Source organism: Heteronotia binoei, chromosome 1, assembly GCF_032191835.1.
Source record: "Heteronotia binoei isolate CCM8104 ecotype False Entrance Well chromosome 1, APGP_CSIRO_Hbin_v1, whole genome shotgun sequence".
Taxonomy (NCBI): Eukaryota; Metazoa; Chordata; class Lepidosauria; order Squamata; family Gekkonidae; genus Heteronotia; species Heteronotia binoei.
This window is the reverse complement of record NC_083223.1, coordinates 178,108,122-178,123,623: the sequence shown is the minus strand read 5'-3', so window position 1 is coordinate 178,123,623 and position 15,502 is coordinate 178,108,122. Positions and strand designations below refer to the sequence as shown.

The 15,502-nt window shown below is 44.5% G+C and overlaps 1 protein-coding gene across 1 annotated transcript in view; it reads left to right on the top strand.

The window, feature by feature from the left end:
- The first annotated feature begins 2,117 nt into the window (after positions 1–2,117).
- Positions 2,118–15,502, top strand: part of SLC35B2 (solute carrier family 35 member B2) — a 35,258-nt gene continuing 21,873 nt past the window's right edge. The window contains exon 1 of the mRNA XM_060244832.1: positions 2,118–2,236. Coding sequence (XP_060100815.1) covers positions 2,226–2,236 — 11 coding nt within the window. The 5' untranslated portion in view covers positions 2,118–2,225. The remainder of the gene's footprint in view (positions 2,237–15,502) is intronic.

The window sequence follows — 15,502 nt, the reverse complement described above, 5'->3', positions numbered from 1 at the left end:
AAAGCTCTCACAGCTGTATAGTCTCTCTCATAGGTCAACTTGCCAGTTTAATACTTGAAACTCTGGAATTTTGTGTGGGTGTAAAGTGTCACCTAGTTCCAGCTGACTTATGGTGACCCTGTAGAGTTTTCAAGAAAAGGGACTAACAGAAGTGGTTTTCCATTGCCTTCCTATGCATAGCAACCCCAGAATTTCTAGGTGGTGCTTAACTTCTGAGATCTGAGAAGATCAGACTAGCCGAGGCCATCCAAGTCTGGGCTTTTTACCCTTCACTTATGTGGGAGATGCGTGAATTGTAGTGTGGTGGAATGTCATCACATATTCAGATATTTAGGTCACCAGTTTTCTTTCAAACGTAATTACAGAAGTAACCCACACACTTCTACATATGTCTACATGTTGTTTTCAGGAAGGTCACATGAGCCCATGCGTCACCCCTTAGCAGCAACGACAGAGGGAAAGCATTGGCTCTTCAGCCTTTCCTAGGAAGTCCAAAGCAGCAGGAGGAAGTTGTCCTTTCACCTACACTAGCAATTACCTCTTTGCAGTCTTGGTGGGAAAGTCCCAGTCAGCTGCTACAAATGCAGGCCTCATGTGCTCTCTCCTGGCATTGGACCCAGGCCTTCAGATTCTGCTGATGCTTGAACCCAGGTTAGAAGAAGCTCATAAATTTAGTTTACGCCTCTTTTAACAACAGACAACTCTTAACACTCCTGCAGTTTAGCCTATGCAATCTGGCTATTGTGTGTCATAAGACCAGACCAAAATGCTGTGGCACAGAGAGCAAGTTTCCTAAACCACCCATTATAGCAAAGCCTAGTAGCCTGGATTAAAATAATAAAACAAACTTTTTTTATCCTAAATGGGTCTAAACTAAAAACTGTCTAATTAATCTCAGCAAGGAAATGTTAAACAGAGTGGCTTAACAAATCATATTGAAACCTAAGGCAGAGGGGTTTTTTAAGGTTCTGATTTGATGCTTTGGTCCATTTTTCAAGCCATATGGCATCCATGCGCAGCCAGTGTTTATCAGCTGGTAGCATTTTTACCTGGCATATTCAAAACTCTGGCATTAAAAGAATAATCTTTTGGTCCAAGCACTTTGCATTTCAAGATATATAGCTTCTAGACAGGGAGGTTCTCTTTGGCTAACAGCCTATCCTTTCAGAATTTTTCTATAGTTTAGTTTTGAAAGAAACATTGGCAATGATAGTATTGAGAACCAAATGTTTTTTGTTCTATAGATAAATGGATAACTTCTTACTTTGCTTTTGCTGGAGAATTTGAATTTTACCTCTTAATTTGGGAATACTTCAGGTTTTTTTATTGGAATATCTCTGTATACCGTACCTTTGGTTCACAGTTCACCCAAGAAAGCTGAAAAGAGAATGGATGGAAAGGGTTTTAGGCGAGAGGGGGGAAATAACTTTTATTTATTTTACTTATTTATAGTCTGCCTTGTTCACTGGGTCTCAAGGTGGATTACACACTGAGTCAATACAATGAACGAGATGGGGCATTCAATAAACAATGCAGTAGGATTATGGTAGTAGATCCAATAAGAAATTATTATTATTATTAAATCTAAAAGCAGGACTGAAGCAAAGCATAAGTATTAAATGACCCGGGATTTCCAAAACCTGCTGATCATCTTTCAAACTATTTTCTTTTTGCATGGAGTACTGCCTTATCTAAGGCAGATGTTACATCAAATGGGCTAATTCCTAAAAATAGAATGATGACGACTACCTTGAAGGTCGTCTTCTCCATCTGCAGTGCGGGGGGTTAGCTGCCTGGAATGATAATTCAGTCAGAGAGAAGGAACAGCCAGAGGCCCCCTTTATTTTGACTTTACACATCACGCTTGTATGAATGCCTGTTGATTGCGCACCAGGGCATCTCCGACCCAGATCAGATAGGCTTAAGCCTGTCTGATGTGCTTCCCGTAGAGCCTCCTCCGCTTTGCGCCGTCCGGCTTCCTGCTTGAGCCGGCCTCATGGGCTGGAGCTTGCGACCATCCTCCTCCCGTTTCCAGTTTGGGCTTCTCCTCAGTGGACTCCTTCGCTCGGAGCCTCCGGGCCGGCAGGGGGCGCTGAAGTCCCGACTTGGCCGGGCGAGTGGCCAGTTCCTGGTCCTGCGGCGCAGGGAGGGAGGCGCGGCCGGCCTCCAAAGAGCGAAGTGGGGGTGGGGGGGAAGCAGCAGCGAGCACCGGCCCAGCCGGCATCATGGGCCGCAGGTGGGTTCAGCTGAGGGGTTCCTAGCGCCGAAGATGAGGCGCCGGTTTCCGCTCGGCCCCGTGGCGGGCACAGGGAGGTGCCAACGCTCATCTGGAATTCGGGGCTTTGGATTGGCCCGGCAGGCAGGGCAGAGGCGAAGAGCGGGCGAGGGGCTCCCCCGAGAAGGCTGGGTGCCGCTCCGCTGTGGGGAAGGGGAATCCAAGGGGAGGGAGTTCCTTCAGCTGTCATGGTAGCTGGAGAAAAGAGGAACAGTTCCCATTCTCCGAATCGCCTTGCCTATAGGTGGCCAGAGAACTTAAAACAGTATTTGGTGGACCCAACTAGAGGAGGAGAGATATAAAATCTACCTTCGGTTATTGGCCGTACGAAATTATAATTTGTATATCAAGTGTTTTAGGCTGTAACTGCATGCCCTCTTACGTGAGTGTAAATTCTTTTGAAATCAAAGTGGCTTACTCTGAGTGTAAATGTTCGTAGGCTGGTAGCATCTGGTTTTACCCGCCTTCATAATAACACTGTGAGGTAGGTCACTTTTCGAGTGTTGTTTTTTCTTTATCATATTAGGCTGTTTGAACCAGAGAAGATGGTTTGCTCAGGACCACGAGTAGATTGACATCAAGGGATCTTAAATGCAAGCTGTTATCGGTGGCTTGTAATTGGGTGAATCCTGCATTAATGTTTAGGCATGGGATTAACGAATCTGAAACAGTTAACCTTTTCTTTCTGTTCAGTTTGTTATCTTTTTGTTTCTAATATTACATTTGCAGTAGTTTCAATTAGCTGGTTTATAATGCTTTTGCCATGCTGTAATCATTGTCAGTTTGATAAGAGAGGCTACAGGATTTTCTCCCTCTCTCCCTTCACTTTCTCCATAAACACTTATGGGTAGAATATGGATTTTACTGCATATTAGCTGTTGTGAGTTTTTTTTTTAAAGTATTCCTTAACAGTCTATTCAGAATGAAGAGAAGTGACCTTGTATATGTGGGAGCAGCAATTTAAGAAAAATAAAAATTGCAGTTTCTCCAGACAAACATGCAGTGAAAACGGGAGGTTTTGTGACTGAATATGCAAAGAGGAGGATAAAATCTATTCAGCATAACCAGTTATTTTATCTGACATCATTCACTTGACTTTATGGTATGGTGACCCTGTGAGGTCAATAGTTTTCCTTCAGAGGGAGCTAAAACAGACAAAAGATCACTGGTCCAAACCTATCCAGATCAGTTGTTCCCCAAAAGCCCAGCTAAATAAAAATGTTGCTTTCTTTCTAAAGATCAGCAGGCAGTTTTAGGAAGCATCTTTTGGGAGAGGATTCACAACCTGGATGCCATGACTCCAAAGACCTCTCTCCTAGCCTTTGTGCATTTCACTTTGATGGGATATAGAACAGAGCTACATCTGAAGATCTTCCTTGGGGGCTTGTGGGGAATGAGATGCTCACCTTAGGTCAGGGGAGGCCAAACTGTGACTCGGGAGCCACATGTGGCTCACACATATTGTGTGGCTCTCAAAGCTCCCATTGTCCAGCTTAGAGAAGGCATTTCTCTCTTTAAATCACTTCTCCAAGCCAGCCGGCAGCTTGGAGAATGCATTTAAAGTTAAAGTTGATTTCTTTCCACCTTGACCTCCCTTCCTTGTCTATTTGCCTGCCTTCATTCCATCTTGTTGCTCTCGAGCATCTGACGTCTAGTCTGTGTGGCTCTTAACATTAAGCAAGTTTGGCCACCCCTGCCTTAGGTCTAAGTTATATGAAACGTTAAGCTAATCAGCAGCAAAGCAACAATTGATGTGGTTTCAGTGCCTTTCTCCAGTTAGAAGGGAGGGTGGTGAGTTTTTGACCAGTTACATGATGCTGATTTTGCACGCTGCTACCCTGAACCTTCCTGTAACATTCAGTTAATGTCTGCAACCTAAATCAGATTGACTGTGCTATAAAAGTTCAAGAAGAAACCAGTTATTGTAACAACTGTGTTATTGGTTTAAATGGTACACCTGGCTTAGTTTTGTGGGTAAAGGTGAGGTAAAAATCTAATGCAAAGTATGTCTAATACTGGAAATGATACTTATGTGATGTGGAAAAAATCATTTGACATCACCCTCACTGTCCGTCTTATGCAACTTCCTTCAAAAGTTTTTGAAACCTTCCAGGCTAGTAATGAGGAATAGGATATTAAGCTGGATAAAATGTATATGTAATCCAAATTTTGAAAAGCAAAGATAACTGCTGTTAGCATAACAGGTTTAGTGACACATAGCAGTCATAAAAGTCTCAAGGAAGCTGTCTATGATAGGAGTCACTTGTGCCCGCCTATGTGTGTTTAACAAAGAACACTGCTGCTGGTTTTCAGGTATTGGTTTCTGGAATGAGTAGTTATGATCCATAAGATCCTTTGAGCTAGAAAGGTGAGCTTTATTTATTTATAATCTTTATTGGCAGTCTTTCTGTATCAGTCAAGTGCAGTTATAAATGTGATGATTCCAGACAATGTGGTTCTGGGTATTCAGTGTCCCTCCCCCACCCCAGTGTGTGTGTTTGTGAGTGTGTGCACACATGCAAAGGAACTTTGTAAAACAGTTGTGCAAATTATCTGTAGTGTTTTCCTCGCATATAAAACTTTACAATAATAAATTTGAGAAAGGACACATGCTGTACCTCTCTGTGAGTCTTTTACAACAATGAAGGAAAGAATGCTGTTATCAGGCTTCCAGATATTGTTTAGCATAGCTTAGTTGCCTTTATCCATTCTTTTGTTCACATGGCCCATGTGGTCAAGAGTAGATATTTTCATTCTTTGCATTTGTAGTTATGTAAATGTCTTTGTAAATGTGGATGTGGGGCCTCATCTCCCACTCCTCGCTGCAGATGTCCTTTCCCTCTCTCCAGTGTTATATGTGAGGATGTTTTCTTCACCTGCTGGCAGAAGAAAGAAAAGGCAGATAGTATAGCAACTAATGCAGTGCTATGTTTCTTTGGCATGGGAACTCATCTTGGTTATTGAGCCTGCTCTTGATCTTGGATCTTGAGTTTTCTCTCTTCTTCCAGGGCATGCAGATGCCACAATATCCTAGCTAGGGGAGCAGCATAGTTTCTGTGACAGCAGTTACTGTGACATGAGGACAATGCAATATAAATTACTGAGGCTGGTAATTATTCTGGCTAATTGATCAGAAGTAAAAGTGTTCATTGGAGAAGTAGAAACAGAGTGATGGTGTGGCAAGGATCAGTTAGTGCCCTGATTCTATAGAGCACTTTGCAGATTTAGTTGTGCATATAGAAAGTTTTTATTTTTAAAGCATTCAGTTCTGAGCTTAGACCAGATGGATCACTGTTCTGATCCAACAGCATTTCTCAGCATTTTTTTCCAATGCCAGTTGTCTAATTAATTGGCTATTTAGAAAGCTCTCTTTGGAAAATGAAGGGCATTTATTTGTTTGTTAAAATATATATATATATATATATATATATATATATATAAACAGATAGCATTTAAAACAGTAAAAACTATAATCAAACTGATTAGATGGCACTGAATATTTCATAACCTTCTCTAGAGGGGAGGAGACATGAAGGCCAGGCTTGATGGCAAACCGTTTGTCGCACCCCGGGCGCCCCTCCCGGTGCAGCCGTCGTCCCTCTATCCCGGGCGGCCCCCTTCGGGTACTTTGTGGGTGTTCTCCGGAGGTCTCAGAAACAGGGGTGGGAGCCAGGTTACTTCACCACAGGCCCCCGTTCCCCTTCTGGCTGTGCAGTGGCTCCTATCACTCTCTCTCTGGAGGCAGCCTCAATAAGCACCGGCCAGCTTCCTCCCCGACCTCCTGCCTCCCTCCCTTTTATCCTCCCATCCCAGTTCTTCCCCCCTCCTGGGTTCCACCCCTCCCTGGCTCCACCCCCCTTCAAAGCCCCGGACGCCCAGGAGAGGCGTGCTGGGGGTGGGCTGCCTGGGTGTGCCTTGGGCGTCCTGGGCCTCTGCAGTGTGATGGGGTGCGGCATCTCTCGCCGCCGTGGGTCAGGCAGCTCTACTCTTTGCCCGGTGCTGGGCTTGGCTTCTCCCTCCTGCTCCCCAACGTCTCGCTCTGGCCACGCTCCTCGGACCCGGAGACGAGCACGTTGGCTGTGGGGCGTTGCTCGGGCTGCCGCCGGGGCTCTGTCGGCCCAGGTGAGCTGCAGGGCCACCACGGGGGCTTGGGGAGGTGTGGGAAGCTCTCGGGGCGGCACAGCTGGCGAGTGTAGGGGGGGCCCCCTCGCGCAGTCCTCGCTCGGGCCGGGCAGGACACCGTTGCTGTCCTCAACCATGGGCCTGGTGGAACATCTCTGTCTTACAGGGCCTACAGAACTGCATTAGATCCTGCAGGGCCTGGGTGTCATTAAGCAAAGAGTTCCACCAGGCCACTGTCAGGGCCAAAAAGACCCTGGCTCTGGTTGAGCCCAGCTGTGTGTGTCTGGGCCAGGGATCACTAGGAGCTTCTTATCTCTAGAGCATGATGCCCTTTGGAGGGTATATAGGGAGAGACAGTCCCGAAGATACTTGATCAGGGTCCAGTTCATGGTTCAAAAGTGAGCATAATCCTCTTTTACTGAAGGTATGTGTGAGGGCTGTGGCTCGGTGATAGAGCATCTGCTTGGCTTGCAGAAGGTCCCAAGTTCAGTCCCTGGTATCTACAGTTAAAAGATGTGGCAGTAGCTGACATGAAAGACCTCTGCATGAGACCTTGGAGAGCCACTGCCAGTCTGAGTAGTCAATACTGACTTCGATGGACCAAGGGTCTGATAAAGTAGTTTTATGTGTTCATATATTCATGTGAGTGTCCTGGTCTGCACATTCTGTAATGGTTGCTAGGTGGGGAGGAAAACTTGCATTTTTTCATCCCATGGTAAGCTTCAAAGTCTACATGGCCAGCTACCCCACTTATTATTGGCTCTGTGCACCAGGAAGACCTTGGGCCAGAGGCACAGCTAGGACAACTCCATTTTATAGCATTTCCATATAGCTAGCAACTATTTATTATTTATTACTTTAAATTTCTATCCCGCCCTCTCCGCAAGCGGACTCAGGGCGGCTGAAACTGAGTTTCAGGACCGGATCTACATGTTTTTTGAGGGGGGGCAAAATTAAAAAATGACGCCTCTTTATGGACCATTCTATCTTATGGTCCCATAGCATACCCAATTTGGTGCCCCCCCTCCGGTGCCCGGACAAGCACCCCCCTTTGCCCCCCCCCCCCAGATCCAGCCCTGCTAAGTTTTATTTCTTTATTTTTACACTTTTAAAATCATTTGTTGTTGAAGAGAGCTGATGAAACCTCTTGCCTACCTCAGTTTCAAATGACTTGTTCCACAATTAGAATTATTCCTTGAGCATTGGCTCCAGTGAAAGCATATATTTCCCTGTGACTGAAGAAGACAACAACTGAAACACGCAACTAAAACTTGGATGAATGTAGTTGCTTCAGCTTTCATCTACAAGTTCAGACAGCCTCTGTTGCTGCACTTGCATTCTTCCAGTGGCTCATAAACACTTAGAACTGTATATATACAATAGATTTTTAGATTTGAATTTGCTATATGGACTCTGGACGATTGTAGAAAATATTGCAGTACTACATGTTTACTCATTGCTTATAAAACTTTGAGCAAACTGGAGTGTAAAATACACTGTTATACAGTGTTTGCACAAGGTTTCTTTTAACATGTCCACACTGTGGTTCCCTGTTAGTTGTCAAATCAGAAGTAGCAAGTAGCAGTTGCCCATTAAGTGGAAGTGGGCTGAACCAGGAATAAAATACAGTGCCATGTTGGCCACTGTGTGTATTGGCCCTTTAGCACAAAAATGAAAGAGGATGTCATGTTCACAGGCAGTGTAATATGACCCAGAGAGGTAGGGCCTGCTGGTCCCAGAAGAATATTTTAAAAGCCCCTAAACTAGTAGGGGACATTTTGAGGCAGGGAATAGAAGCCAAAGGATCTCCTGGAGAGCACTTTTCTCAAAGAGGGGAAGACTATGGGAAGAGGAGGAAAGCTGAGGAAGAGCAAAGGGACCCCTGGAGAGACTTCAGGGAGGCCTGCTACATTAGGTGCTCATCAAGATAGGATTACCGTGTGAAATAACATGGCAGGAGATGGCTTGTTGGGCACTCCATCACTGAGGGTTAAGGGAGGATTAATAATAAGGTAAAACTCTCATGAGCGGAGTGTTGGGGACCAGGGTTAGGTGCCCAGCTGAGAGTTTCTTTCCAAGGTCAGGGCTGTGCTCTCTGACGCCAACAGAGACATTAGAGAGAGAACAATACATAACTGACAACTTTTTAAAAATGGTCTTTGCATATGTCTCTGTCACCTGCAGAGTCTAAGCATCTTTGAAACCTAGATGAGAGGTAAATAGTGGTCTCTGGAATTTTTTCTGCAAGAAGAAACATGCAGAAGAAATATTCTTTTATCAGAATATGGGAGCTCCTTGGTCTAAGAATTGGGAGGGAGGTGAGCCCTTGCCCCTTCAAGCCTTGTTTGCAAAACTGAATTAATTGTTCAATGCAATAGGTCCGAGATTTACCCTTGTACCCATTATGAAACAAGCTGGAGTAATTACACCTCCCATTTTATTCGTGCTGACACTGGTGCCAGTTAGAATCTGTGCATTAAAACAATTGAGTAAAACCCACTCACCTACCATTGTTTTATTACCCTGATTATAATAGTGTCATGAGGGTAGCTGTGTTGGTCTTCATAGAAAAGAAGTATTCAATAGCATCAGATTTTGGGGGTATAAGCTTCCAAGGGTCAAAGCTGCCTTCATGAGAGATACTAGGAAGGGAGATCCCTGAGTCTTTATATCCCTGAGTCTTTATATCCCAGTCAGGAAGATGGGGGTGGGGGTGTTGCAAAGAAGGGACTCAGGATGCAGAGGTGCAATGCAAAATGTAAACAAAATGTAAATGGAGAGCCAGTTTGGTGTAATGGTTAAGTGTGCGGACTCTTATCTGGGAGAACCGGGTTTGATTCCCTACTCCTCCACTTGCACCTGCTAGCATGGCCTTGGGTCCGCCATAGCTCTGGCAGAGGTTGTCCTTGAAAGGGCAGCTGCTGTGACAGCCCTCTCCAGCCCCACCCACCTCACAGGGTGTCTGTTGTGGGGGAGGAAGGTAAAGGAGATTGTGAGCCGCTCTGAGACTCTTTGGAGTGGAGGGCGGGATAGAAATCCAATATCATCTTCTTCTTCTTGACTGGAGCAGAAGGGAAATGCTTGGGGACAGAAAATCAGCATCTGTAATGAGATAAGAATACTATGTCCCTATTCAGCCCTGGGGGGTGAGAGTCCACTGTTTTGAACTTGTGCTTGAACTCAAGTTCCACAATCTCATGTTGTAATCTCCCGTTGAAACTTCTCTGATTAAAGACTGCCACTGTTAGATTAAAATGTCCTCCCATAGGTTTTTTAGTTGTGATTTTAGTTGTGATTTTGAATTGTAAATATGACGGCATTGCCACTTCTTTCTAATATCTAGAGAGAGGTGGCATCCTGGGACTGAAGATCAAAGCTTAAGAGAGTGTCCATACTACTATAGTTACAGGGGAACTGTGAGTGAAGTGTATTTTCTTGAAATATTTTTCTGTGCTTTCATTTCCTGTTTTATTTTGATTAGCAGCCTAGAACTGATTCTACTGCTTGAGACTTAGGTTTTTCATTGCCTCAGGTGCTGGAATCAAATGGCCTGTCAAAGGAGGCTTTATCCCAGATCTGTCTTGTCCTAGCAGGGAGCAAGCTATCTGCAGGGATTTGTGTGTACCCCCCCAAAAAAGGTATGCTTGTCCAGAGTGAATGAGATGTGTATATATGAATTTTGGCTTACTTTGTGGGTTTGAAATTATGAAAGCTTCTTTCATGGCTAGCACTGATGCCGGAGCTGCTTGCCTGGCAGAAATGAGAGGGCCAAGTGTATAATGAGCTGCTCTATCCAAGCTGAAAGGGTGGAGAAGCCTTATTGGCCAGGGAGCTGCTGACACAGAATGGAAAGAGAAATGTTGTTTGGTTGTTTTATTCCTAGACTAGGAAGACCAAGATTGCTGCTTCAGACCAGAGTAGTTTCAAAGTAGCCTTGCTGAAAGTAGTATCAACCATGTGGACTTTGCTATACTAGAGTAGCTAACAGTGCTGAGAAACTCCTGTGCTGTTTGTGCTCTCAGAAGCCACAATTACTTTGAAGATAATGTTTGAAATAATATTAACACCTATAATTTCTTGTACAAAATCAAGTGCATGCATTCATAATATACACAAGTAGACACAAATAGTGCTGGATATGCAGATATATACAGTTTTTAGTATGATGAAATAATCCTTAATGAACTAGAATAGTCTGATAAGACTTGTAATCACTCCACAGTTTTATGATGCTCCAATTAAAGGCTATGTTAAGATTGTGGAAAAATAAATCCAGTTCAAATGAGATCCCAGTTACATTTCATATAAGACTTCTTCATTGGTGATCAAATATGTCTACATAGTGAAATTTGAATTTCATTCATCCCAGAGGACATAGGATATTTTCACATAGTGACTGTTTGCAAGTGGATTTTGCTATTCTTTCACAGTAAAAATCCAATTGCAAAACACATTATTTAGTGTGTGTGAACACACCCGTAATGAAATAACTTCCAACCGTCTACAAACACCTTCATACAAGTGAAAAACTGAGGAGTGTTCACATCTGTCTTCAAAGATTATATCCTAGTTCATCAAGGATTATTTCATCATACTAAAAACTATATTTTGGTGCATATCTAGCACCATTTATGTCTACTTGTGTATGTTATGAATGTATGCACTTAATTTTGTACAAGAGATTATAGATGTCAATAGTGGGGAATGTAGCATCTCATTGCTGAATGTATTATTGTATTCTGAAGTATAATAGGGGGAGCTTTAAACACACCATCTTAGTTGATTTTACATCTCAATGAGGGTCATAGTGACCCCAGGCCTTCAAGACAAGAGATGAGCAGAGCTGGTTTGCCATTGCCTTCATCTGTATAGCAACCCCAGCTGTATAGCAACCCCATTCTTCTTTGGCGGTCTCATATCCAAGTACTAACTCAGCTTAGCATCCAGGCTCGGATAAAATCAGCGTCATGTCCCCCCATGCTAAACCTGTTACTTCAATCTCTATGTTAAATTAACCTCCATAGTTGAATCTTTGGTTCTTTTTACCAGGAGGCTGCAGAACTCTTCTGATGCCATGACCTTCTGGTACATGACTTTTGCCTTAGGGAATGTTTATGCATTCTGGGAGTTAGTGGTGCTACTATCAAAGTTTAAATAAGGTGTAAGGACCTAGCTTCCTTGACTTTCTGAGAGTTTCTGGACTCCAGAGATAGAAAGAAGGGGAGGGATTTGGTCAGTACATTTGGTCAGTATCTCTCTCTCTCTCTCCCTCCCCCTCCCCTCCCCCACCCACCAATTAGGCTGAGCTGGGCTATCAGGTTGCTCATGATGATTGAAGGAAGCCTTTATTTTTTGCCTTGGGAATAATTCAGGCCACTTGTGATGGGTGTCTGTGTAAGCAATCTGTTGCCATCTTGATGAAAGGCACAAGGCCAGAAATAACCTTAGGCCCACAAGAAATTGTAGGTGGGATTTCAGAAATCCATTGCTTTGTCCCCAGGTGTCAGTGGCAAAATCTTTGCTGCAAATATAGAATGCTCGTAGCTCAGTCTTCCCAAGTTGGTTAGTTACTGATTGTGTAACACTTCTGAGTTTACAGAATGCTTTGCACGTCCTTCCTCCTGAAACCACCAGGCAAGTTGTGTGGCAGCACAGGGATTTGAACCCGAGTGTCATGCATTCCAGTCCTACACTCTATCTATGCACTGGAGTGATTCAAACCTGGGTAATCTTGAGATACCTCATCAGCAGCTTCAGGCCCCAGGCATTGTAAAGTAAATAACAAACACTGCAGCAACAGCAGACTGAAACAGCCATAAGTGTCCATGTTTCCTAAAAGCCATGGATTTGAGTTTTGCACAGTTCCCAAAAATCTGATGGTATGGGGATGCATATTTCTGATAACAAAATTAGCATTTTATAGTGTTCTCTACCCATTTAACATCCCACATAGGTATATATGTTCAGAGCTGGAAACAAAAAGTTTGAAATTCCTGGGTGTTATTATTTTTACGTTATGAAATGTGGGGATTTTCCCAGGAGTTATTTCTGTAACTGGTCATATTTTACCGTGGCATAAGTAAGTAATCCAAGATGACGAGGCATTGAAAATGACTTCAGAATGAAATAGCTGTTTAAACTCATCTTTGGATCTTACCTAAAACTAATTTTCTGTGGTTTTATATTTTGCAAATAATCTTACAAGACTTGGCTGCTCAGTGGGGTATCCCTGCTCAAGGCAGTTGGAAAGAAGGAGGCAGGAAGAACAGTTGAATGGCTTTGTTAAAGATTAGCAATCTTTAATTAGATTCTTAGTGTTCTGGAAACTCTTCTGGGTTTTGTAGAAACCTAATTCTAAGTAATCATGCACAAAATAGGGTTGTTGGAATTAGAGACTTAAAATTTCCAGAAATGTTGAAGCCATGGTTGGGGTGGGTAGACTTCTTTTGGGGGGGAATTGAAATTATAAATTAGCATATAACATTGTGCTATTTGAAATATTTATGAAATGTAAAATTATAAATACCTTAGATTCAGGTGAGTAGGTGTATTGGTCTGAAGCAACAGAACAAAGTTTGAGTTTAATTAAACTGTGTTGGTCTTAAAGGTGCCACTGTACTTAAACTTTGTTCTAAAAATACCTTAGTCTTCTACAGACAAAATTTCAAATACACATAATACTAAAGTTGCAAACTGTTCAATCCTATTCTGCCTTACTGTGCATACCTTAATTTTGACATCTCTCTCTCTCTCTCGGCTTGGCTTCGCGAACGAAGATTTAAGAAGGGTGCAATAGTCCACGTCTGCTGCAGGCTCGCTGGTGGCTGACAAGACCAATGCGGGACAGGCAGGTCCGGCCACAGTGGCTGCAGGGAAAAGTCTGATTTAGGGTTGGTGCTGTAGCAGTGCGATTCTTCCTCAATCTCCTTTTGTCCTCAAGACCAGCTATGCGTGCGTTCTCAAAGGAAGAGACAGCCTGGTGGATGGTGTGTCTCCATGCTTTGCGATCTGAGGCTAGGGCAGACCACTGGTGATGGTTGATGTGACAGTTGCCAAGGGATTTCTTTAAGGAGTCCTTGTACCTCTTCTTTGGTGCCCCTCTATTTCAATGGCCGGTGGAGAGTTCGCCATACAGGGCAATCTTGGGAAGGCGGTGGTTTTCCATCCTAGAAATATGCCCTGCCCAGCACAGCTGCGTCTTCAGCAGCAGTGCCTCGATACTGGTAACCTCCGCCCGCTTGAGGACTTCAGTGTTGGTCACAAAGTCACTCCAGTGGATGTTGAGGATGGTGCGAAGGCAGCGCTGATGAAAGCGCTCGAGGAGTCACAGGTGATGACGGTATAAAACCCACGATTCGGAGCCGTAGATGAGGGTTGTCATCACAACCGCTTTGTAAACATTGATCTTTGTGCCTTTTTTCAGATGCTTGTTGCTCCACACTCTTTTGTGCAGTCGGCCAAATGCACGGTTTGCCTTTGCCAGCCTGTTGTCGATCTCCTTGTCGATCTTGGCATCTGAGGAGATGATGCACCCCAGGTAGCTGAACTGCTGGACTGTCTTCAGAACTGATTCACCCACAGTGATGCAGGGAGGGTGATAATCTTCCTGGGGTGCAGGCTGGTGGAGAACTTCTGTCTTCTTCAGACTAACTTCTAGGCCGAATAGCTTGGCAGCCTCTGCAAAGCAGGACGTCATATGCTGCAGAGCTGATACCGAGTGGGAGACGAGTGCAGCATCATCAGCAAACAGTAGCTCTCGGATGGGTTTTTCCATCGTCTTGGAGTGAGCCTTTAGTCGCCTCAGGTTGAACAGGCTGCCATCGGTGCGATAGCGGATGTAGACACCATCGTCATCATCTAGATCTACTGCAGCTCTTTGAAGCATCATGCTAAAGAAGATCGTAAAGAGAGTTGGCGCGAGAACGCAGCCTTGCTTTACACCTGTGCCTATTGGGAAGGGCTCCGAGAGGTCGTTGCAGTGTCTGACTTGGCCTCGCTGGTCTTCATGTAGCTGGATGATCATGCTGAGGAACCTTGGGGGACATCCTAAACGTTCCAAGATTTCCACAGGCCTTTCCTGCTAACGGTATCGAAGGCTTTGGTAAGGTCGACAAAAGTCACATACAGAGCCTTGTTCTGTTCCCTGCATTTCTCTTGGAGCTGCCTGAGAACAAATACCATGTCGGTGGTGCTCCTGTTAGCTCTGAAGCCGCACTGGCTCTCTGGGAGGAGTTCTTCTGCAATGGCGGGCACCAGTCTGTTCAGGAGTATTCTGGCAAGGATTTTGCCTGCGATGGAGAGCAGGGTTATTCCCTGGTAGTTGGAGCAGTCTGACTTTTCACCTTTGTTCTTGTATAGGGTGATGATGATTGCATCACGAAAGTCCTGTGGTAATTTGCCTTGTTCCCAGCAGGTGACAAGTACTTTGTGAAGTGAGCTATGTAGTACTGTGCCCCCATGCTTCCAGATCTCTGGTGGAATTCCATCAACTCCTGCTGCCTTGCCACTTTTCAGTTGCTTGATGGCTTTAACAGTCTCTTCTAGGGTGGGGATCTCATCCAACTCTGTTTTCACTGGTTGAAGTGGGGTGAGGTGGATTGCTGAATCTTGAACTACGCGGTTGGCACTGAAGAGAACCTGAAAATACTCTGACCACCGGTTCAGTATGGATGCCTTGTCTGTGAGGAGCACTTGGCCGTCTGCACTACGCAAGGGACTCTGAGCCTGATATGACGGACCATATACTGCCTTCAGGGCTTCGTAGAACCCTCTTAAATCACCAGTGTCTGCACACAGCTGGGTTCTCTCTGCAAGCTTGGTCCACCAATCGTTCTGAATGTCTCGAAGCTTGCGCTGGAGGTTGCTACATGCAGCGCGAAAGGTTGCTTTTTTCCCAGGACAGGAGGGCTGAGCAAGATGTGCTTGGTAGGCAGATCTCTTTTTCGCCAGTAAATCTTGGATCTCTTGATTGTTCTCATCAAACCAGTCCTTGTTCTTCCTTGTGGAGAACCCGAGGACTTCTTCAGAGATCTGCAGGACGGTAGTTTTTAGGTGTTCCCAGAGTGCTTCTGGAGAAGGGTCTGTGGGGCAACTGGGGTCCTCAAT